Source organism: Protopterus annectens, chromosome 10.part0 (genome assembly GCF_019279795.1).
Source record: "Protopterus annectens isolate FY-2018-M chromosome 10.part0, PAN1.0, whole genome shotgun sequence".
Lineage (NCBI taxonomy): Eukaryota > Metazoa > Chordata > Ceratodontiformes > Protopteridae > Protopterus > Protopterus annectens.
In genome coordinates this window covers 1,034,765,943-1,034,791,859 of record NC_056744.1, presented here as the reverse complement: position 1 = coordinate 1,034,791,859, position 25,917 = coordinate 1,034,765,943, and the positions used below count along the sequence as shown (strand labels likewise).

General features: G+C 37.4%; 1 protein-coding gene across 4 annotated transcripts in view; it reads right to left on the bottom strand.

Moving 5' to 3' along the window:
• Positions 1 to 25,917, bottom strand: part of ERICH3 (glutamate rich 3) — a 1,772,788-nt gene that overhangs the window by 1,219,441 nt on the left and 527,430 nt on the right. For 3 of the 4 annotated variants that reach the window (XM_044085800.1, XM_044085803.1, XM_044085801.1), the window contains exons 4-5: positions 17,005 to 17,076; positions 1,414 to 1,542 (exon numbers count right to left, since the gene is read on the bottom strand). In XM_044085800.1, the coding sequence (XP_043941735.1) occupies positions 1,414 to 1,542; positions 17,005 to 17,076 (201 nt within the window). The remainder of the gene's footprint in view (positions 1 to 1,413; positions 1,543 to 17,004; positions 17,077 to 25,917) is intronic. The other variant, XM_044085802.1, reaches the window with a different exon arrangement.

Sequence of the window (25,917 nt, the reverse complement as noted above, 5' to 3'; positions counted from 1 at the left end):
GTCATTCACACCAACATGAACTATGACAGAGTCATAACGGTACTTGTTGCTGAGAGACCTGAGTGCATGCATGATCTAATAAATCCTAGCACTGGACAGGCAGCTGACCATGACTTACTCCTTGTCCAGTCTGGTGAGTGGGACATCTGTTTGTTTCTGTATTGAGCCTACAATGACAAGAAAAATTGTTTTTTTACTGGCTTGTTGGGTGTGACACTGGTGTTGCTTTGTGTCATGGGTGCTGTGGAGATTGTTAGTTGTAGCAGTCTTGTGTTTTTGGAGGTCTCTGGTGTTTCAGTAAGTTTTTGAGAGAACCTCCGCGTATGTGGATTTATGTGAGGTGGTAGACTGAGGTCTGGAGTGCTTCCTCACAATTTCCATGAGAGGAGAGTGCAGTCAAGGAGATATAGGGTCTATGAAGAACTCGGATCTGATGGTTTCAGATCCATAGGTTGAACAGGAGAAGTACACAAAATGACTATTGAATCTGAAGGCTTAGGATCCATAGACTTCCTCTTTGGATCCCATGAGATCAGATCCAAAGACCTCCATATTTTTTGAGGAGGTCTGAGGATGAAGAAGTCTTCGAAGACTTAGGCAGAGATCTTTTTCTGTGCTCCAATGGAGCCTTGGATGATTTCTTAAGGGTTTGAGCCCAGGGAAGAAGAAGAAGAAGAAGAGGAAGGGGGAGTAACCCTTTAAGGACTAACTTGTTTTGTCTGTCAGCTATAGCCCTGGAGTTAAACCCCATACAAATAGTACAGTTCGTACCCAGATGTGCTGCCCCTAAACAATAAACGCACTTCTTGTGCGCATCCAAATTTGGAATTTTGTGCCCATATGAAGTACATATTTTAAGCCCTGTAGGCTTCTCAGCCATAGTAACAACTGCAAACTACAGAAAGAAAGTAAAGGAGCAAAGAAATATAGTCTTTTTTTCTTTTTTTAAACTACACCAAAGGTAGAAAAACTACCAAAAATGGTAGTAAAGAATACCGTTAAAAAGGGTAAGAAAAGGACAGAAAAATCTAATTTAGATATAACAGAGGGGTATTTTTGAAAAAAATAAATGTTTAACCTAGAAGCCTGACAAAATGCTCAGAGAGAGGATCCATGTTTGTGCGAGATGGCGACAAATGAGATTTGAGGAACTGGGGATGGACTGGGGCATTACTGGTAGGGGGAGGAGCTCAAGAGTTGGATCAGAAGTCTGTAGAATCTGGCTGAGACAGATCCGAGGTTGGATCCATAACCCATACATTGAGGAAGAATGAAAAGGTCAACATCAGATCAAGGCTTAAAAAGGCCCCCTGGGATCATTAAACCAGTAAACACATATGAACCTATGAAGACAAAATTAAATAAAATAAATAAATAGTATTAGTAAATATCTTATTTATATGTGAAACTTACTGGCCCTGAAGAATCAGAATGTTCAGTTTCAGGTGCAGAGCTACTGGCATGAGCACTCCTTGGGCCAGTTGGTGGTCGTGGAGGCAACAAAGGAATAACATCTTCATTGCACCTTCTTGAACGTTCCACCTAGTGTAATAAAAAATCAAAAGAAGTACTCTTACCAAAGAAATCTTATACTGCTCATATCATTGACGTATGCATTCAGTTATCAATATCCACTGTCATTCTTTTCAGGGTCACAGCAGCCAAGGCTTACAATAGCAAGCAATGGGTACAAGGTACGAATAAACCCCAGATGAAGTGTCAATCTGTCAAAGGTTGAACAATATCAAACAGTAAAAGGCTCAAGTAGTGTCCAATCCTCCAGGACTATGCCAATATAAGATAAAACAGTCCACTCCACATAAATAAAGAAAGCAAAAATATTTAATAAAAAGGTTAAGCGCTTTCACCCCTTCTAATCTGTTGGGACTTCATCAGAACCAATATAAGAGTATTCATCCGGCTTATATAATCAAAAAAATCATGTGACAATGAACATCATATGACAAGAAACATCATGTGACAGTATTACAATCTTAAGTGAAATGTTCTAAAATAGAAACAAGTTCTGAAATAAACTGGCAAGCTCTGCTAAATGCCCCCTCCCCTTATCAACCCACCTCCGGGAATGGGAGAAGACAAGGCAGGGGAAGAGGAACAGGGTGAGAAGTATCAATGACAACCTACAGCTAAATTCTAACTCGGTTTCAAACCCCAATATTAGAGAAAATGACACTATTCAAGTTATAGATGGGAAAATACACTGTTATAAGGGGTTCAAAATCTTTAATTATAGTAATTTAGAAATTACTACCAACCAATTTTTGCTACTAAGTAAAGGGTTCATTCAAATTTGTACTCAAACCTTCACCTGACATTTCAGATGCTCTTTTAGAACCAACGTTGTTCACACAAAAACTGAATTTGTCTTCTCAATTATCTGAGCACACAAAATGTACCAATAATCCACCATCCACCAACTTCAGAAGGAAAAGTACCTACAACCCCCCTTTAAATTCTATTATAGCTACCTCTGAAAAATGTTATACAAAGGATCTTTACAATCCTTATAAAGCGAAGAGGTTCAAAGTCAGAAATCTGATTACTGAAGAACAGCTAACACTCAACGCCTTGAGAAATAACCACCTTATTAGGGTAATGAAACCAGATAAGGGAGGTGAGGTTGTAATAGCTGACAAAATTGATTATTTGAGTAAAATCTACAGTAAGTTACAAGATACAAACATATATACTACTGTTTCCAAAATTGAAATGAACATAGCTTATAGGAAGATTGATTTATTCCTAGAAGACTGCTTCTTTCTATCAGAAATCCCCTCATACCAGTCATCTTCAGAATCCCGAAAGTGCATAAAAATGTGGATGATTCTCCCTATAGACTTATAGTCTCTGCACAAGGGTCCAAAACATATCCACTAGCAATATTCATTGAGAAGACTCTTAAAAATGTTTTAGATGCCACCCAACACATTTAAAAGGACTACAGGGATTTTCATAGTAAGCTAACCCATAATTTATATGATAAAAATATCTTTTTAACAGTAGATGTGGTAGATTCATTTGCATCTATTCCCGCAAGATGGGTCTAGATTTTATTCACTCACCATTACTAGAGCTTACACAGCTAGATAACTGCTTAACTATATTAGTTATGGACCTTTGGAACTTGTGCTAGAAAACAACTTTATCTATTCTGAGGGAGAATACTTCTGGCAGGTATGAGGGTGGCAATGGCTGCAGCCTGAGCCCGATTTTTGCCAATTTGGTAATGTTTATGTGGGAGAAAAGATACATTTGGAATTCTACTTTTTCATCCTGTTGGAAATCTTACTTTAGATACTTAGATGACTTATTTTTAATCTGGGTGAGTGCAGAGGATGAGATACCTAAATTCATGGAATTCATACACAGCAGTACTGGATTTTTTAAAGTTTACCCACCATTTTGACAAACATGTATGTCATTTTTTTAGATGTTTCTATTTCAGAAAATCTGAGGTTGAAAAAATTTGAACCTACCATTTATAGGAAAGACACTTTCGCTAACGTCTATTTACATTTTAAAAGCTGTCACCCATATACCTGCAAAAAGTGTTTTCAAAGAGCAATTGATTAGGGCAGCTAGAATGTGTTCAACTTTTGACTTATTTTTTGTAGAATGCAATAAGATTACCAACATGTTGTAAGAAAGGGAGTATCCACATAATTTTCTCAACACTATTAGGTTACAGATAACTAAAGGGTGGGAGACTAAATATCTCCCCTTTTTAGAACTAGGTTAGATGAGTAAGCCCAGGACAAAGGCCACTGAAGATACAACTATTTGCTTTACTAATTCTTTGGTGGTTAAATTTGATGGGTTTGCCCATGAAATAAAAAGTATAATGCAAAATAACTGGAATTTGTTCAAAACAGACCCCAACCTACGCAGTCTTTTTGGTGACAAACCTTCCTTCATTTATAAAATAGGAAATAATTTAAAACACCTGTTTGAGAAAGCACCAAGTGTATATACGAAAAGCTTGTCAACAGGCACATATACATGTGGAGCTTGCAACCAATGTCCTTTCATTCTTGAGGGAGAAATTTGTTTTTTGTAGGGACCAAAAAGTGAAATTAGTAAAAGGTAACTGTTCCACAAAAGGAATAGTTTACATTGCCATCTGCTCTAGTTGTAATAATTTTTATGTTGGCAAAACAGAAAGATGCCTTTGCAAATGCATCTACAAGCATTATTACAACATATCCAAGATAAATCTTAATAGTTTGCTTTATAAGCACACACACTGTCATGTACTAGTTACAACAACACATTTCTTTTTGGTATTCTTGAGGTAGTCTCTCACAACAACAGGGGAGGTAACTGGGAAATGTTTCTGGAGAATACGGAATTATTTTGGCAATTAAAAGTTAAACACTTCAAATCTCATGGGCTTGAATAATCACATTTCATTAGTACCTTCTTAAAGTTAAGAGCTAAAAAATTATAATAGTATTTTCTCAGCATACCTGTCTTTTATGTTTTAAATGATTTTGTAATTTTTCATTACTTTACTTTTTAAGTGTACTTACAGGCTTTTAGCAATTTATTTTACAACTTGTTTCTATTTTAGAACTTTTCACTTAAGATTGTAATACTGTCATATAATGTTCACTGTCACATGATGTTTCATGTCACATGACTCTTTTTTTTTATTATTATTATATAAGCCGGCTGAATATTCTTATCTTGGTTCTGATGAAGTTCCAACAGATTAGAAGGGGCGAAAGTGCTTAACCTTTTTATTAAAGATTCTTGCTTGCTTTATTTATGTGGAGTGGACTGTTTTCTCTTATATGGGCATAGTCCTAGAGTTTTGGACACTACATGAGCCTTTTACTGCTTGATTCCTGTTATTTTCTGTTCAGCTGCACAGACACAGGTTCCTTGTTTCTGGTTCTAAAGGTTGAACAATATCCATTTTAATCACAGTCAAGATTCTGTATAGGAACCAAAAGTATATACACACTTATTTCATACTGAAAATTAAATTCTAGTAATTTAAATTCTACTAACTAACAAACATAAATCAATAACTCACTACAATAATATAGAGGGTTCTAAGCATGTCTCTTATCACAATCAGCTGACAATGTGTTCACAATATGAATGCCAAGAAATTCACTTATGGGCCTTTGACCCAGTTGGATACTACCCGGTAAACAAAGGTGAAAGAAAAAAAAATAATAAATAAATACCATCAGGGGTCTTCATTCATGAGTTACATGACTGGGGTGAATCCCAAACTGTAATGGACCAGTATAGAAGGAGACAGAAGCCAGATCAAAGGCCAAAGTTGAGAAAGTATGTATAGTTCAAGCTCAGGACTTAGCTCAACCACTAGCAAACACACTTCTGCAACTCAACAAATAGCAATGAAGAGCTGGAAATGAGAGTGTTAACACAAAATATAGATGTATGCAGTTGCCCAACATGCAGGAGACTCCAACACCCAAAAACACATCAAACGTCAATCCAAATGCAGGTGAACAGAAGATAAGCAATGACACATCAATTAGGGTACCCTCACAGATTACCTGATGCAATAATACTGTGTCTTCTACACTTAATATCAGGGGCCCTCATTCATGAGTTACATGACTGGGGAGAATCCCAAACTGTAATGGACCAGTATAGAAGGAGACAGAAGACAGATCAAAGAACAAAGTTGAGAAAGCAGAAGTTTGAAAGTGTCAATGGAAGCTCAACTCCTATAGTCATGATCAACACAATCATGCTTGATGATGTTATTTATTTATTATTTTTATTTACTTCACCTTTGTTTACCGGGTAGTATCTGACTGGGTCAAAGGCCCATTTTCTGTGGAGACCCGGGGAGAAAAACTCCAGGAAAACAATTACAAATTATTTACAGAGACAAGATGATGCAAATCAGTACATATAGATAGGATACATAATAAGTATTCAAAAATATAACATAAAGATTAACAGAGAAATAAAAGCTAAGACTATAACAATTACTAACATAGCTAAAGATACAACCTAGGTAGATACATAGAAATGAAACATGCAGGTATACTACTTAATTTTATTTTTGTAGTATAGCTGTAAGGCTGAGGTTATGAATTGATAATGGCTAAAGCACATGCAGTAGAGATATTCATTCTTGAAGGAGACACTGAAAGCAACTATGTCTCTAATGGAGTGTCTTTTAACTATAGCATTTTTCCAACAGGGAGTAGGCTGCTTGAAAGCAAAATATAATGCAGCTGAAAATTCTCTTGGACTGGTTTTATTCAGTAACTGCCAGATCATCACTTCCTGGAGGAAAGAAGTATCACCTCATTGGCCTTTCTAAATCCATACATCCACATGAAGTGAAATCTGAGCCGATAATGCACATCTAGGGTGTTTTCCATCTCTCAGCCCTACTTTCCACCCCTGCAAAAAAAAAAAATGGGGTAGGTTCAAGGACATTTTGGAAACTATTTCCAAGAGGAATAGTCCTAGGGGCATCCAATATTTTTTAAAAGCCAAAATAACGGTACTCACACATGAGAAGCAAAATACTAAAAATCTGTAAAATACTAACACGGTAAACAATAAGCAAGATACCAGCAATCAAAGAGAGGATTTACTATGAACTAAACAAACACTGAAAAGTCTAACAACAGCCTGTCAGCTTGAGGTACCTGATATAATAATTTCTCTCCTTAATTACTGGTATCCAATTTTTTTTTATTGTAATTATTTATCTTGCTATACATGAGGATCTGCAGCTCCAAAGTCCTGCATGCTTACGGGTTCCAATCATTTTATCGGTTCTGCTTATGTCAAATATAAGATTTGTAGTATCAAGCCAAACTGTGTTAGTTCACATGCTGATTTATTGTTGGCTAAACTGTACTTACATGAATGTTGCTTTATGCTGTTTTTTGTAAACAAGATGCACCTGTTTGCAGTTTGGCAGTGTCAGTGAATGGGTGTGTGTCCATTTATTCTGTTAGCTTGCTAATTGGGTGATTTAGGCTTAGGGTCAGGAAGTGGGAATTGAGTTTAGGATTAGAAATCAATTTTAAATTTTAGTTTGGGAAGTAGGATGGGAATGTTAGGGTTGATGAAGAATATGGAAGTTTTAGGGTTAGGTAATGATTAAGGAATTTAGGTTTAAGGGCAGAAAGAGTTTTAACGAAGATTGGAGAATTTAGATTTAGGGAATAAGAGTGAGAATTTATGGTTTGGAAGTGATCTGGTAAACTAGGTTTAGAGAGCAGGAGGGGAGGTTTAGAATTAAGGAGCATGTAGGAAATTTATGTTGGGGAGGAAAGTTTTAGGGTTACAGTCAGGATTCTGTGAGTGCTACATAGTTTTATAGAATAAGGTTGTGGGAGAGTTATTTTGGAAGATTTGGCATGTTTGCTGTAGGGCAGTTGCTATTTTAGGTTGTCTGATCATTTTATGGTTGTATTCAATGGTTTTGGAGTTGATGACTTTTTCATCATGAAAGTGGGCTTTGTTTTAATGATAAGCACTTGAGCTGAGGTAGTAGACACCTGGAAAGGGCAGTCCAAAAAGTTAACTTCAGTGGTGCTAAAACAGTAGTTGCAAACATGAGACAAACCAGCTTATCAGTCATCAAGTTTAGAGTCAGGTGAGGCAGGGAATCTTCAAAGGTGGCTGAGATACAGAACTCCTTTAAAGAACTGCCCTGACCAACTGATATAGGGCCATGATCTTTAAAGATGTTGAGACTCTCAATAAAGATGAGGTACTGGCAGCTGATGCCACTTTAAGGGGCACCAGTGCTCCTCCCTTGTTCCCCGTATTATTTATAATGGTAGCAGGCTGCAATTTGTTTCTTGAATCCTCTTGCAACTACTTGAAAAATACTATCCAGATTAAGCATTGGTTCCTTCTCAGGGCTTTTCTGTCGTTGTTCATACCTCAGCTGTTTCATATTTGGATGTCTGTAATTCCCTTTAGCTGGAGCTGACCAGCGCTGTGCTTGATCACTTGTAGCTACCATAGACCTTCAAAGTGCATTTAATTGTGTACCCCATTATCATTATACTACTCCCATACTCTGGAATCTGCCATGGATGTTGATATGTTCACATACTGCTTAATGTCTTTACCTCTATGTTACTTTGATCTTTATCTCCAAAGAGTTCCTGCCCTACCATTATAGCATTGATCATTGTTCCAAGGGTACTGCTTGAAATTCCTGCAGTTAGGTCCTTTACTCGTCAGACCCACAACTTTGAAATCTACTGCCACAGAGTTGTGAAGAGTGATGTGCTCTGGCCAACACCAAGTTTCTTAAAATCACGCTTTTTTAATTTTGCCTACTTTGGTGGCAATAAAAATACTTTCTGTATTCTTTTTTTAGCTCTGATTCAAATTATTCTTGTGTTCTGTTAGTTTAATTTATTTTATTTCATATTTGTCTACCCCTTCTTATCCTCTGATGACATTATATGTACTATGCCTAGTCTTTACTGTGCTTTAATATAACTGAAGCTATAGTTGAAGCAATCCTCCAGTACGTCACAAGGCGAAGTAGTTGACACATGCACCTTGGCAATGGGATAAACAATGTCCAGCTCATAAAGCTACCTGAGGTTAGTCAGGATAAGTTGTAGGGTGATTGACTGGGGCAATATATGGTGCAGCTTCCCTCATATGGCAAATTTCTTCTACCTGGAGGCATAGGTAGGTCAAGCAGAAAACTTCCTGACAGCTTCATTCATTTTTAACACCTAAGCCATGTGGTCCAGCAGGATCACAAGGTCAACATCAGGATCATGGCCCTGAGGTAGAGCCATCTGTTGCACCAACCTTGGTGGACATCTTTGGCAATGACCAGCAGAGTCTCCTGTATCAACAGGAATTCCGCAAATCCAAAAGAACTCAGTATGTCCACTAAGACTCTGGGTTCTTTTGGATTTGCAGTATTTTTTGCTACAGTTTCTCCTTTAATCGTTGGTTTGGTTCTGTTCTTTGTATCACCAGGAATCCCAGGTCCTGAAACCACACTCTTCTGAACCACCATGGGATAATGATAATTAGCACCTGTCTTTTTTCACTGAAGTCTGTGGTGATGCATGGGATTAGTGGAAGCCATGTGAAAGTGTGCAGGACTATTGCATATCACAGGATGAGGAACATACCCTTGTCCTGCTGCAGTGATTAAAAAAGTAATAGAAAGCATTCTACAAGTGTCAAACAGGTCAATTTCTGCAGTCCAACACTTCTGGGAAATTTAAACTAAGCAAAGTTTCAGAAACTAAAACTACAGGAGAGGACTGGAGAAGATGTCCATAAACTGTACCAGTACATTCTCTTCCCTTTGAATGTAAACTGGAGAAATGGTGATAACTCAACTTATGTTCTACTACAAGATACATCTTACCTGTATGCTGAGATGGCACAACCTCATGTCCTCTTATTTACATACCATTAAGATGGACTAGACATCTGAGCAAATGAGGAGTTGTCTCAAAAGCAGTTTTGTCTCCAAGACCTTCATGGTTAAGAGTACTATGCATAGCTCCAACTGGTAAATGTAGTATACTCTTTCTGGATGTACTACTCCCATGAGCCATGGAGAAGAAGAGGAAACCTTGACACCTCACTAAAGAAGCAACTCTTTTCAAGACCCATGATGACTTTGGTTCTACAAATTGGAGACCTACAGAAAATATTCACCACTCCACAGATCAGTGACAAGAATGATGCCAAGTGAAAATCTGTAAATGTATGGCATCTGCACAGCGATTCAGCTCTTAACCTTGCATCCCTACCTGCACAGATGGCACTATGAAGACTGTAAAAGTCATTAAGCACAGAAGGCACTGTAGGATCCAATGCTGGATCAAGTCTTGCATCTTCACTCCAGGCTTTCAATATCAGGGCTTCCTGGGCCCTTGCCAATGGCAGCAATGACCAGTACTGAGAAATGTCTATCTATGTGCCCCTGATGGGAATTTCCTGACGTGTGATAAGACAGACTTCTCCATGTTTATAGTTACCCTCAGTGATTGAACCCATAACAGCTCCAACTGCATGGAAGACACGAGAACCCCCCCCCCCAAATGTGGCCAATAGGAGCCAACTGTCCAAGTCAAGCAATAAATGGTGATTCTTTTCCAGCAAAACTTCACCTGCCATGGTCAATACTTTGGTAAACACTGCTGGAAGAAAACCCAAATGGCAAAATGTAGCAGAAAAGAGTCCAAACATAGTGAAACAGGAGTCTTTGCCCCTGTGTAGCGCAAACTGTGATAATGCAGAGGATATCTATCATGTTCTATGACACCATTCAAATATAATAATAGTGTCACAACCCACTGAACTGACAACTTCTGGAGCAAAATGTACTGGCTGTGTTAGTTGAAGTGTCTAATGCCTAATATGGGAAAGAAACCATATTTCCACTTTAAAATATGGATTTTGCAAGACTGGCACACCACTCCTCTTCAAAATACAGAACACTTTCTAAAAAAGCCTTTCAGCAGCGAAGTATGGGTCTGTACTAAGAGTTCAAATAAGATAGGTTGGTCTCTTAAGGAAGCTCTTTCTGGAGGAGACAATAAGAGTCCAAAGACACAGCCAGATGAAACCCTCTTTAGATCCCTCTAGTCCTTGGTGATGGCTCTCTTAGCAGGGTAGAATTTGGAGAATGGACTCCCTCCCCATGGGCAGCCCTAGATAATGTTCAGGACCAGTGTGCCCGAATCATTGGGGGTCACAGCTCTCAACCTTCTATCTCCAAAATGTTTGTGGAACACTATATTTGATAATATGGAACTAGTGGACAAAAACATGGAGCACATTCTAGCAGCTTGCTAACAACTCCAACTATGAAGCTATCAGGATGGTTAAAATGCATTGCTTTATACTTGTAAATGTTGTTTTGAATTAATATGATTCACTATTATCTACCATGGTTATTAATTAAAAAAAATTCTTAACATTGAATGTACATGGACTTCTATGACTCAAAATAAAGAACACTCCTCATAATGAGGTACATTTGAGAGGTGAGTTAGGAACATACTCTTTGATCTAAATCACAAACGTTATGCAGTCTGTTACAAAGCCTTGTTCCTCTTTTAGGTATCATACAAGCTACTAAGAGGCAATCTCTGCCTTGTGTAAACAACCTCACCAAATCCTATCCTATCAGATCTTTTACACATTTACAAGTCCAATGGTAACATGAACACCCACCTGAGGGATCTCAATCTCTTTTGCAACATAACTAGAATATGTTGATGGGTAGGAATGGATCAAAGAGAATACCTCTTCTATGGAACTGTCTTCCATTCTACATAAAGCAAAGTACTTACCTTACTCTAGCCAAGCGTATTTTGGACAAATGGATTGAAAACTGCAAATTCACTCCTGGTTTAGCACCCATGTTCCTCATGGATAGGTCCAACATTTCCTTGTTCTGCCACCTCTGGGTTATTGCATACAAATATAAGGGCTAAAAACTAACATAGGAATGTAAGGCTGGGCATTTTAAGATCCTCACAGATCAATAGCCTAATAAGCACCCATGAACCTATGGACACATTTAGCCATCTTAGTGAAGCATGAAAGTTTGATGCTTAAGTGCATTTATTGGATGGCAAGAAGGTTTTTATTCTTCTTTTGGCTTCACCTGGGAAAGGAAGGATAGGAGGCCCTAAACAGCTTCTAATGTAGTAAGGGTCTGTTTCCTTCAGCACTTCATGAAAGACATGTCTTAAAGACAACTTCCTCCATGAGATCAGTATTCAAAATGTTGTTTCTGAAACCCTTAGTGAGAAAGGATAATCTAAACCATGTCATCTTGTACAGACAGATCCCCTCAACAGAGTATCAGCAAAATCAAAACTTAACAGGGCCACATGGTAAATCACTGCAGAATCTATACTCACAGTCTTGATCACATATTTCTTCAGACTAGCCTCAGAATGGTTGGCAAACTTTACCAGTGCCCAATTCACTAAGGAGGACTGGAAATCTGACAGGTGAAGCATGTAATAGGGTGCAACATGAATCAGTGTGGCAGATAAATATATTTTATTGCCAAATTTGTCCAGGGCTTTCAATTCTGTTTGGCAGCAAGGCAGCAAACTGCTACAGTCTCTGTAATTTATTTTGGGATACAGAGATTAAAGAGAAGTTGACTTCTGGATATTAAGTGAAGGTTGCTTTCCATTCACCTGGGGGCTTGTAAATAGAGTCTTTCATCTTGGGGCCACACAATAAAGTGTCTGTGCTTCCTAGCAGCAATAATGACATCCTTCATTATGGGCTCTATGGGTGGGGGGGGGGTGGCACAAGATTTTGCCTCCTTCTCCCTTAGATATACACTCAATGCTTTCTGAGGGAAAGGAATGGAGGTCACAGATCACTGCCTACAGGGTTTATTATCTTCAAGGTGTCCTCAGAGGATAAAATACCACTGCGGAGCTGTAGGAAAAAAATAATTATTGTCCCTTTGTGGTTGCACAGGGTCCTTATGTACCTTAGGTAGACCATATAGTATTGGAATGGTGTGATGTTCAGTATGAAAATATTCATGTATTTCCTCACTAATCTGGCCAGTCATAAATAAGTAGGTCGTAGACTAATGTAAGTAGTTTATCAATAATGGGTTTAACAAAATGTCCAATGATGTACTTATAAGTCTTGACATCATTCAACATTGAAAACATCTGTTCAAAATAGAACTGCTTATCCTTAACTACTATACCCCCACCTTTATCTGGTGGTTGTATCTCAAGGTGGAGGGCAGATCTTAACTCTTCTAGTGTGGTAACTTGTTGAGGTGTTAAATTATGGAAAGAATGTTTATGTTTGGCTGTCAAGGAAGAACGTATCTCTTCTTCACAAATGCCCACAAAAGCTTCTATAAAATGATGTATATTTGGGGTGAAGGTGCTCGGTTTCTTAAAATTGTTAAAATCAATAGATTGCTCAGGATACATTAGTGATAAAGAAAGATTCCTCGCAAAAAGTCTCAGGTCTAAGACCTCACTTAATTCAGATGTTCTTGTAGGTACAAAGGAAAGACCCTTGTTCAATATACAAATCTGTTTATCACTTAAGACAAAAGAAGATATATTAAAAATTAATTCATTTGATGCTGTTTCCTTGTGGTCATAGTTCCACCTGAGTTCGAATACAGAATATGCCCTTTCCTCTGTCTGCCCTTCAAGTGGCTCTTCCTATGGCCCATAGTCACTGGTAAAGGGGCTTCTAACTGAAAAACATTGTTTTCAGTCTAAACTTAGAGGGTAATGTGGAAGTTGCAGATAAATCATGGTTACCAGCAGATGGAGGCACAACCAATTCCATGTTATTCATGGTTTTATTCTTTAACTGGTGCCTACATTCGTAATATCACCATTTAATACTTCTTTCATCATATCGTTGGCTTGTACACTGAACGCCATAGTCTCATTTGTCCTTTGTTCCCAGGGCCAAGTAAAAATATGCCCTTTCTGAAAATCAGAAATGTCTCGCTTGAGTTTCTTTAATTTCATAGACTGGAGCCTCTTCTCCTGACTCATAACACCTTCAAACACATCCTCAGTTTTAGTTCTACAAATTTCAGAGGTAAAGTCTGTGTGCAACTCCTTTAGTAAAGCCTTAATGTCTCTAATAAGCAATGTTTCTTCATGATGAAAAAAGTCTATTATAAGTTTCAAATAGTCAAAACTAAGCTGTAAATTTAAGTGTTGCCACATTTTCAGCAGTTCTAAATAAGTATTCCTATATGTCAGCATCTTTCGAATGCGTAATCTGTAAGGTATGGCTTTATGTTGAACACAGGCTTACATTTTAACTTACGTTACTTGTTTTATTAAAGTTTATAGTTTATTTTCAGCCATGTTGATCGGGGTTTTATTTATTTTTTTAGAGTATTTGATTATGTATTACTCCAACCTTCATTGAGTGGCATTGACTTTTATTCTGTATTACTAGCTACGACAATGTCATGCCTTCTTAACTAGTCCAGTCAGTATAATTTATTTTATTAGCTATGTGACTAGTGCATTTTATTTTTTGTACATGTTTTTAAACATTTGAAGATAAGATAGATACATCATCAAGGGTACCAAGAAACAAGCACAGAGTGTGTTTTCAAAAAGGTATCCTAGGGCATTTAAGTTTTACTTTGGTATTTATATAGCACCAAGTTCAAATAAAATATGATTTTCTTTCTGAAGTAAAAACAAATTACCCAAAGGCAAAAGTACCAACCAACTACACACAAAAGAAACCCTTGAACTTGCTGTCAATGCCATACCAGCACTGAGACAGATATTAGAAACTGGAAAAAAATAACTTAAGCACACCAGTGAAGGATAAGAGGACCCCCTGCAGTACATATGTATAGGTAGAATTTCATTTTTAACAGTTTTAAAATATAAACACAAATGGATGTGCAACTGCACCAATGGCACAAACTACCCCCAGCAATAAACTATGAATGTACGGCTACATCTGTAAGAGTACATATAAGTAGTACATCTTAAACATACTTCTACTGATTCATATCGGTACACAGTGATGAAGCTTTTATGAAGTCTTGAGGATGCCAGAGTTACTGAAATGAGGAAAAGCTCTTTTTCTTTTTAAGTCATGTTTTTATATAACAACAGCATTCCACTGGGAGTAGTGAAGGCTAATTTGTGCATCTACCTCGGGCTGTGTACTCCAGTCTGGATATTTGAGTTCACCCTCATGGGTAAATACTGCTACTACTCCATGGGTAAATGTAACTTACAAACAACCAGTAATGGTGTACTATATTAGTAGTTAATGTTCAAAAGCTAGTTATAGTTAAGCTAAACTGAAAATTTCATGTGAATTTTAAATTCTAATGTATTACATGATACAGAGAGGGGTCTCACAATGATGGCTGTATACAGAGTTCCTAGTCTTAATAATTTAGCTTTGGCTGCAAGATAGTGCAATATGAAATGGCAAAGAAAAAATATTTCAGGTAATAATATATGAAAAGAAAAAATTAATACTACTACTACTACTAATAATAATAATAATAATAATAGTAATAAAGGGATAAAGTGAAAATCATCGCATATTTGTTGTAAATCTTCTCTTTTAGCTTTTCCCGGTTATAGGGGTCACCACAGTGGATCACTGGTCCACTATTGATTGGCAGCAGAGTTTTTACAATATCAAGCTGCGAGCCCAGCACTCAACTTTCACAGAAGGCACACACACTCACGCACCTACCTGCATGCCTTTAAAGCTCAATCGACCACAGGGAAGGCATGCAAACTCCACAGAGAAGACATTCCAGCTAAGAATCGAACTGAAGAACTTCTTGCTGTGAGGTGACAACACCAACCATTGCACCACCACAGCCTAGACATATATTTGTTGTTAATAAACCAAATAAAACCCAAGACGTCATTGTAATTTAAAACCTTTGCCCAATAAATATACAATAATTTCTGTAAAAATAGCTGAATATTTAAGCAAATACAGATAATGTTCTAATATGCTTTCCAAAGAGATTAACAACAAAGTCTTTATCAAGTTGCATACTACTTTTTGAAATGCAGTGCATTATGCATGGGAACTCAACTTAAAGTGGCATTCATGTAAGGACAGATATAGGGTAGATATAATGTATTAACCTTCACAGTACCACCTATATGCAAATACACACCCAAGGCATGGCTAAACAAAGAATACAGACAATATGATAAAAAGTCCGCCTTTGGCTCCATATGAACAAGTGAGTCTTAAGGAAGTTTAATAATAGAGGGCATTAGTAAGAGTCCAATAGCATTAGTAAGTCTTTTCTGTTAGTCTAGTAGAGACACTGAAAACAGGAACAAACATCTTTGCTCTATTCTCACATGTATGTGTCATAATAAAACGTATGGTAATGGCTTACTCTTTTTATCTTGAACTCCGACTGTCATGCATTCAACAATTCAGTGTATGATTCATGCTGTGTATATTTCCTATAGAATGACTACGTATTGCCTGCATTATAGCAAACAAATCCTAAATTAACACTAGAGGTTTTCTACATTCTTATCTTAATGCAAAATTATGTATTGCGAGTCCATAACACACATGCATTCTGCTAACTAGTTAATGTGGGCTGCTAGTGGAGGGAAAACACAAAGCATCAGTCATGAAGGAATAGGTTTACAGCATTTTAAGGCATGGTCCAGGTGATAGAATTTAAATTATTACTGTTTGTGAAACAATTAGAGATAAAGTTCTGTAAGATTTACATATGCCTATCAATCAAAACTAGAAAACTATTTTAGACACTTAAAATAAGTAATATTTTTTATATACTGTACATATCCATTTTCTGAAAAAGAACTCAGCAGTGCAGAGATAATGAAACCATTATTTTCCCACATCCTCTTCGCATTACACTGTAGGCAAGCTGTGGCATCATTTGCAGGACTTTTACGAACTGTGTCTACCTAAACATACAACACAATAACACATCCTGAAAGACAAGTTATCAACCACTTTAAGCTTTTTGTGATGAAAGGTGTAATATTAGCTGCCATGAGTAAAAAAATCTTGGAAAGGTTATGCATTGACTGCAGGTGCAGCTATGCTGTAACAGAATGCATCTTCAAGTAAAAACGCATTTAGAAAAACAGACTAAGTAAACTGACAGTAGTCTAACATTTTTTTTTGAAGTTCATCAAATGGATGGGCCCTCCACAGTGTGGGTATTATCAGTGACTGAGATACAGAACTGGTTATACAGATTTGCAGGAACTCCTTTTGACAGCCAGCACTAAGATTCCATGTGACATAAACAAATTATGGTTTAAGACTGTGGCCCTAGCCCATACTTGTCCCACAAGTCTTCTACTGTTACGGCTTCAAATTATCATTCAGAATACCACAGGAATCTTCTCAATGAAGACTCAAACTCTGGCATGGGTAGAAGAATATCAGCATGACTCAACAAATTGTTGAAAGAAATGTGAAAACAGAAGCGAGAATCCTTACCCTGATCCTCTGAACACGTTCCTTTTTAGCAAAACTTTCCAATTTCTTTTTGATTTCTATTTCATGATGGCGCTGAGAAAGGAAAGCATATATGTAAATGCATGGATGTAAGAAGTATATAAATCATGTTTACAGAAACATCTATTGTACTGCACAGACATTAGGAATAAAATCAACAGCAAAAAAGAGCCATGCTTTTCTTAAATAAGTATTGACTTTTCCTCACCAAAAATTAAAGTCTCAGTGTATTTGGCAATACAGACCAGTCATAAATGTTCTACATCTCATAACCCTCCCTGTCATACTGAACTTTCCAGAAAAGTTACGGAATACATCACTGAGCCTCCTTTCATTAATCCAACCATAGAATAATGCAGTACCCAATAAAAGGTATCAGATTTCTTTTGGCTTTCCTAAGCATGGGTGCGGTCTAGACAGACCAAAAGAACAGAATTTTGTGAACGGTGTGGCTTTTTGCTATTATTAGCATTCTGAAACTGTGCATGAACACATTACCTAATTTTCATTGATCACTCCTTCAACGTTGTACAACTACACCACTTTGTTTTACTGTTCACTGGCAGCAGTATCTGCAATGCCTATAAATAAATGAAGATGCTGACAGGTGAAAGTTCGTAGTCTACAACACCTGTCCTGCTCCTAAAGCCAGCCGCATGCAGCAACCTCTCTGCTTTGCTCTGAAGATTAAGCACCTTAGAGCAATAGCTGTCATTACAACTGCTTCCTGTTGCTCAGTGTCTGCCTTGTAGAATTTTTATATTTTCATTACTTCTCCTTGTACAAGAATTATTGAATCTATTGCTCTATGGTAGTAGGATTTCTGTCTTTCATGTACTTTCAACCAAATTCCTTTATGTTAGGGATTGCTTCTGACTGCAGTAATACAGAAAATAATGGTAATTTAAATGTAAGCTGTCTTCCTCCCGTTAGTAGCTGTGGAGACAGGCCTACTGTTTAAAGAGATATATTACAACATTATTTCAAGTCTAAATAACCAGCCTTGCTTTACACCAAGTACTCATTTTTCACTATTTGGTCATTCTTTTCACTTGCCTGTTAGACTGTATTTCATACTAACAGCAATGAGCTTAAACTTCCATTCTTCTGAAAATGTACGGAATTCTTGGCTCATGAGCTGAGGACCATTAGCTTGGATAAGGACATCAGAAATTCTATGACTGAATTCTATGGATGGAATGGGAAAAAATGTCTTTCATGTTATTATCAGTGGGTACTCTGAATTGTAAGCCACATATAGTAAATCACCTAGTCTGAATCGCTGAGCTGAAAAAAATCAGTTGCTATATCCCACATGGCCTTTCTGGAATTCCATGTGAGACCTTTTCCTCTTTCACATTGTCATTGTAAAACATACTGATACATGACACTTCTTTACTGTCATCTCTGTTGAATCCAACCATCCATCCATGACACCTTTTCCCATTTTTGCACATGGGGTCAGGCTGTCACCTCAACAGTGACAACCATCTACAGCCAAGGTTCATACTGCAAATATTTAGACAAAATTGGATCCTCTCTACCTTTTCATCTTATACTACTTATGGCACAATGATTCAGTTTTGAGATGATCGACAAACACTGAAGTTAATTTCACTGCGGGATGTACAGTATATCTGCACTGCCACCTTCTTCTTTTCTTCTAGACATTATTTCATTACTATTTATTTGAGTAACTGCATTTCTATATATGGCTCCCAGTGCATTTTCTGAAATGTTATAATCTTTCATCTAAAAGATGGTAGATAGGGAATACAGACATAATTAAGTCTTGGTTCAGCATATCATCCAGACCGTCCTTTAAATAAACTCTACTTAATAAATCTATAAAGTGCATCTCTTTCCAGGTTTTCTCACAACCATACACAACAGATATTGCTTCCTTTTCTATATGAGCATGTTTTACTCATGCTTCATCAATACTCTGGAACCAAATGTAACCACCTGTATGTATGTATGCACTGCAGCAATATAGACTGGCTGGCATCAGTCTGCAATGTAAATGGTTTGTTGCATAATAACATCAAAGAATCAGTGCTTCTGTAAACAAGTTCTTTAGCATTGCAAAATGCTTTTCTTATCCCTGCTGCTAGTGTCATTCTGTCTTTCTGAAAAGTCTCACAGTCACAGATACTTCTGACCAGTTTGGAATAAACTTAGATAAATACTGAATTATGCCAAGAAATCTTAGAAATGTTTGTTTGCCTGCTGCTTTTTCTGTTCGAGCAACTGCTTTTATATTCTCTTGATCCAACTGTAAACTATGTTCTGGCAAGACATGTCACATGATATTGTTTAAACATATTTGACATTTTTCTTGTTCAATTTAAGATCATTTTGCCTCACTATTTCTAATAACTTTCTGTCTGAACTTCTCCTGTTCTAGTCTAATCTCACTCAAATCCAGTACATCATTCATAAGGTTCACAATACATTCCAGACCATCTTTAATCTGTATAACTGCTCTACTGAACACCTCAGGTACACCTGAAATACCAAAAACATAAATCTGCACAATCCTAATGATCTGTTGAATGTGCATAGCTTTGAAATGTCTGGATCAGCCTGGATTTGTAAAATGGATTGATCAGCATCCAATACTAAAATATTTAACTGTTGGATCATGCCTACAACTGCAACAACCTTGAGTGGACACTGCTCCTTTCAAATCACAGTCTTGTAGATTTATAAAGATTTTAATCTTGTCTGGTTTAATTGCAGTAACTATTCTGCATGAGTATATTTACTCTGTATGTTCAGTTTCCATTCAGTTGTTTCCAGTAATGCATCTTAAACTGTGCTTTAAGCATGTACAATTTATGAATTATCTAAATGTATCTTAATGCTCCATTTACCTACAACAGCTAAGAATTGCAAACAAATTTCAAAAATACCATTTTCATCTTATGACATTTTTTGAACCTATCGTTACCGTGGCTCTGTGTACTATATTTCTCATCAAATTATTGTTGTTCCTCACTGAATTACTTTGCAGCCATTACATTCAACTCTGCAAGCTGTTTGCTTCATAATTTTCTGAACTGCAAATTTCAGAATTATGTCCTTCATGACCATGTAAACATTTACCTTTTCATGACTGCATGAATCTCAATGAATGTTTGCATATAACCTGCAAGTCTGAATTGCCTTGAATGTATACATGCTGTCCAATGCCCAATGAGATTGCTTCAGCACACAGTGCATATCTGTATTTTATGTATGCATCCATTTTTTTAGAAACATATGCTTAATTATTGTATGTTGTGTTAATATGTTCTGCATGCCAAACATCCTAAATATCTTTCTGTAAATATAATGTTCATAGCTTCATAGACTATTACTAGGTTAATGAGAACTAGGGCACTTACAAGCCCAGCTGCACAGCCCAAACCATTTTGGAACCAAATATCACATGGAGGGCATGGTATTAGGCAGGTAGCTAAGTACTTGTGTGTGTGTGTGTGGGGGGGGGGCGTTAGTTAGGATAATACTTTTCTTAATTGATGGCCTCTGTCCATAAGGGACATGGAGGCCAGACTGGGAGTACATTTATGGTTTCCCATCCAATTGTCAAGGTTTTGTTTGAATAGGGTTGGATTATCTCTGTTTTACATGGACGGGGAGCCTGTCCCATAGTGTTGGGCTTCTTTGGGACATATACCTGCCTCTCCAGCATGTTCTGTTTATGTCAAAAGTGAAGTTTAGATCCCTGGATATAGTGATTATGGTGCTGTTTGTTTTGCACATGTGCAATAAATCCATCAGGGCTGGGTCTGAGGAAGCCCTGTAAGCCAGGCAAAGATCCCCTTTCAGCAGCCTACGTAGGAGACTGAATACAGAGACGGAGCCTTTAGGCAGTCTGTGCAGGATAGAATAGTCATGCCCTGAATTCTCCTGGTGATAAACTTTTGTGGGTGTTCCAACTGCTGCAAGTGTCGAATTATATACATGCCAAAGGAGGCAATGTATTCAAAGACAGGCCTGATAAGGGCTGAGTGAAGTGATACCGTAACTTCCTTGGACTTGGATGCCATACCCTTTCTTATAAGTTGGGCGACATAGAAAGATTTTCTTATTATCTTTGCTACACACTGGTCAAAGGCCAGATTGCTGTGTACATATTTTCCCAGATCCCTTATCAGTGGGTTGATTCTTACGCGTATTATATTGATGGAGTAATTAAATTGGGTTGACAGTTCCTCAAATGGCATTATAATGCTTTTTATAGGCCATGCCTTTCTTACCAGTCATATGTCGGTATTAAACCCACTTGCAAGTTTTTTGTGTCTGGGGGGGAATTTATAATAGTTCCCTCCCAATTTATAGTCTTCTGTGAACTTGATGAGCCAGAGGCCTTTAATGTTATCCTTGACTTCCGAGAAGTAGATGCCAAACAGGAGCGAGCCCAGCATGGAGCTCAGGGGTACTCCACCAGTCTACTGAAGGAGGTGAGCTCACAGATCTTGGGTTCTGTCTGCAAGTCAGCCAACAATCCAATGAGTTATGCAAAGGTTTACACCTAGCTCAGACAATGCCTGAGTGGGGTATTGTATCAACTGTCTTAGCCAGGTCAAGATATGCAGCATGTACTGTTTTACCTTCATCTACCGCCCTAGTGAACCTCTCAAAGAAGTCCACCAGATTAAGTAGACATGACCTTTCCTTCAAAAGCCAAATCTGGGTGGGTCCAATAACTATAGGCTGCCAATGCCCTTGTTTATCATTTTCATGAAAAAACATTCCAAGGCTTTGCATATTAGACTTGTTATACTAATAGGTCTGTAGTTCCCAAGGTCAGTTGATGGTCTGCCCTTGTGGAAAGGAATAACTGCTGCAGTCCTCCATTCACTTGGAAAGTAAATGGCTGTAGTTGAAGAGTGCCGCAAGTGGTCTTGATAGGTCATGTTTTAGACTGATCTGGAGACAACCGTGGATATAAAGACATATGGCTACTTGTACTTCTCTGCTTTATTTCTTAAATGCCAGATGTAACAAAAAGATCTAACCTTTGCAGCCATTGCTTCAGATTTTCCGCCAGATTCCTCTGGAGAATTAAAGATGTTGGTAGGTTAAGAGTTTTCATAAACATCATGATTAACATTCTGCTATTTTATTGTGCAATAATGTGGCTTTTGTTGTTGCTTGATTGAATTTCCTGTTTTCACCAATTTCTCAAAATGTATAATAGCACACATTGATTAAGAAACTTTTGTAATGTTTATCTCATGTAGATTCTCATTGCGTTTATTTATGTTAACTGCTTTATTACATTATTGTCAATTAATTGTTTCTGCTCTTGAATCTCATGAGTTGTCTGCTAGCTCTGAAATACTTGAAAAGCAGTGTTTCACTGTTGCTGAAAAACAGTTGTGTAGTTTGATCTGGCCTCATTAAGTCTTACTGCAAAATTTCTAAAGTCATTCAGACCAGACATTAAACAGAGGTCCCATCTGAATTAGTTGATGGTAGTTCAAGTGGATGTAAAAGATACAATGGCATTTATTCAGGAAAAAACAAGGGGAAGTTCCCTGGTGCCCTGGCCAAATTTCTCCTGGTTACTATATATGCCACTTGAGTCTCCCCTAAAAAGAGGCTAGTAGCATAGTGGGACTAACCCAGTCCATAAAGGGTAAATAAAAATAAGTTTTATAACAAGATCCATGAAGACCACTTGGGCTGGGACCAGCCATCATGTCTGGTATTGTGTGATGTATTTGAGTTTATTTTCTGCAACTTTCTATTTCAACAAGTGTTCAAAGGGACCCAGGAGAGCCAGATGGGTGCATGTAGTTTCATAAGTAGCATGGCAGAAAACTGCTAACACATTATGCAAAATTTTATGAGATATTTAATATTTACTATTCTGTTATACATAAACTATTTTTGAGAAATAATTCCCTTTTATCAGTCTGAATCTTGATACACATTCAACTGCCACGTATACAGCCCTTCACACCCCTTCTGTCTTGTACTGAACATTACTGCACCCACTTGCCCAGTGAAAGTTCCCTGGTGCCCTGGCCAAATTTCACCTGGTTACTATATATGCCACTTGAGTCTCCCCTAAAAAGAGGCTAGTAGCATAGTGGGACTAACTATCTTGTTATCCTTCTGTTGCACATATTAAATAGTAAAATCTTTTCTGGAACACCCCATCTAGTCCATAAAGGGTAAATAAAAATAAGTTTTATAACAAGATCCATGAAGACCACTTGAGCTGGGACCAGCCATCATGTCTGGTATTGTGTGATGTATTTGAGTTTATTTTCTGCAACTTTCTATTTCAACAAGTGTTCAAAGGGACCCAGGAGAGCCAGATGGGTGCATGTAGTTTCATAAGTAGCATGGCAGAGAACTGCTAACACATTATGCAAAATTTTATGAGATATTTAATATTTACTATTCTGTTATACATAAACTATTTTTGAGAAATAATTCCCTTTTATCAGTCTGAATCTTGATACACATTCAACTGCCACGTATACAGCCCTTCACACCCCTTCTGTCTTGTACTGAACACTACTGCACCCACTTGCCCAGTGAAAATGTGGTAAGCTGATATCACATCTCATGCCAAGCACTGCAAGTCTTTACAATATTCATTCCTTACTTTCCTCATATAATGTTAGTAGCCTGTAGTATCTCTCCTTTTACATATGGCTGTTGGAACTAGATGGGGTGTTCCAGAAAAGATTTTACTATTTAATATGTGCAACAGAAGGATAACTTCACCTTCTCTGGAGCTCACCCACCTAGCTATGCAATGCAACACCTTGTTATCTTCAAAAACTACCTTTTTCCACTGATCTGCATAGCTCAACCCATCAATGCTAAGCAATAATTTGATAAACCACAGCTTTTGCAAGATACTTTATTTAGATTCTGTTTCTTCCCTAAGAATTTAATACATAACTTACTAACACTCTCTGAAATAGCTTTGCACACTGGTTAAGAGTACAGTCTTAAATGATGAGTGTACTCAACTATACTCAAATGTAGATTATAGAGTTTCTATGAAGATGAGTAGAAGCCCAAACTGGTGCAATGCTGGGAAGACAGTAACTCTAATTTTCAACAAGAAATAAATGAGTCTATGTTTAACCACTGAATAACATTTCCATTGAATGGCTAAACATCGAACCCTAATCACCGAACGTTCTTTCAGTGAATATTCATTTTTTCACCAGGGAAAGTAACGAGTTAGCCAACACTTCCCCATCTCACCCCCCAACTATATATATATATATATATATATATATATATATATATATATATATATATATATACATATACATATACCAACTGACACCACACTACAGTGGAGAAAGGGGCAGACTGGGAAGTGTTGACCAACTAGTTACTTTCCCATTTGCTGAAATGAACTCTTGCTGAATGAATATAGACCCGAATTAAACACGAACAACATAATAATTTAAAAAAGTACAACTTGGCTGGATACTTACTTTGGTAACTGTGCTTTAATGGTGGCCCACTGCCTGTTGTATTGGCTTTAATGCAATTATTGCAGTGGATTTAACTGCCTAAACCTGACTTGAGAGACAAGTGCACTGTTCTACTCCTAAATTCTTAAAAATTAATTATTCATCCTTACAATGTTTCGGGCTGGGACAGTTTATCCATTTCCAGGTGTAGAATATAGTCCTTTTACACTGCAGAATATTTTTGTTTTGAAGCATCCAAACATCATCATTTTCCATTCACTATGGCTGCAACTTGATTCCTGCACAGCATCTCTTACAACTGGTTTTCAGCAATGTTGCTATACCTTTTTCTAACTGTGTAGAATGGCAAAAAACAGACTTGGTCAGCATCGTGAGCATGAACATTTTCCAACTGCCATTTATTACTCCTACACTTGTATGTCAGTAATGTCCAATGCTGTGGCCTGCCACAGTGCCAAGGTCATCACAACATAGTCGTCTATTCAGCTTTGTTTGTCCATTAGTCAGGTTTTACCTTCTTCAGTATCTCTGGCATTGTCTATCTCAAACCAGGTCCTCATTTTTACAGCTCAGTTCTTAACCTTCCAAAAGATCAGATATGTGGAAGAAAGTGTTTCTTCTTTGGCTTCCAAGTATCTTCAGTTTACAAGATGCATATGCTTCTCGTCCTAGGGTCTTAGCTTCAGCCTTATATCTCTGACTCACAGATAAATCCAAACACCAAGACCTGTCCAAAAAGAACTAAGATAATAAGCATGTGGTTGAAATGAAACTCTGTGCTAAATCTGGCATTAGGCTCCCTAGTCTTAAGTCTTTATCTGCATTCCCATATCTTAAAGGAATGTGAGATTCCCTGTCAAACTTGCACCTGTGAGAAACACATTTCTACACTACAGTTCTGTATACAAAGCAATTTAAACGATCACTTGCTCTCTACAAACCCATCAAGGTGAAAGGCTTTCTCAAAGGTAGGATGCTTCAGTCTGAAATGATTAGTGTACAAAAATAATGATGCACATTACAAATTTAAGGCAGAAAAAATGAAAAGACATTTTGTTTGAGATTATGTTGTGAAACCGCTAGGATCTTTGATGCAAAATATACATTCCATTACTTATACTGGAATGGAATCTTTTCTTGCTGTGGCAACTGAATCAGTGGAATGGGCTGTTAATTTTGTAATGCATTTTCTTTAAAAAAGAAATACTTTGGCAGCCAGCAAAGATTTTCTGGTGAGTGGCTGGAATTTACAAATCAGAAGAAGGTTAACTATGCTATTTTATATAGATTTCATAAAAATGATGCAACAAGCACTTATACATAGACTTTATGTGAGCTAATTCAAGAAGCTGGAAAGGCAACAGATTAAATAAATAGATTTCTGCATGGGAAGCATGGTTTATGTATATTA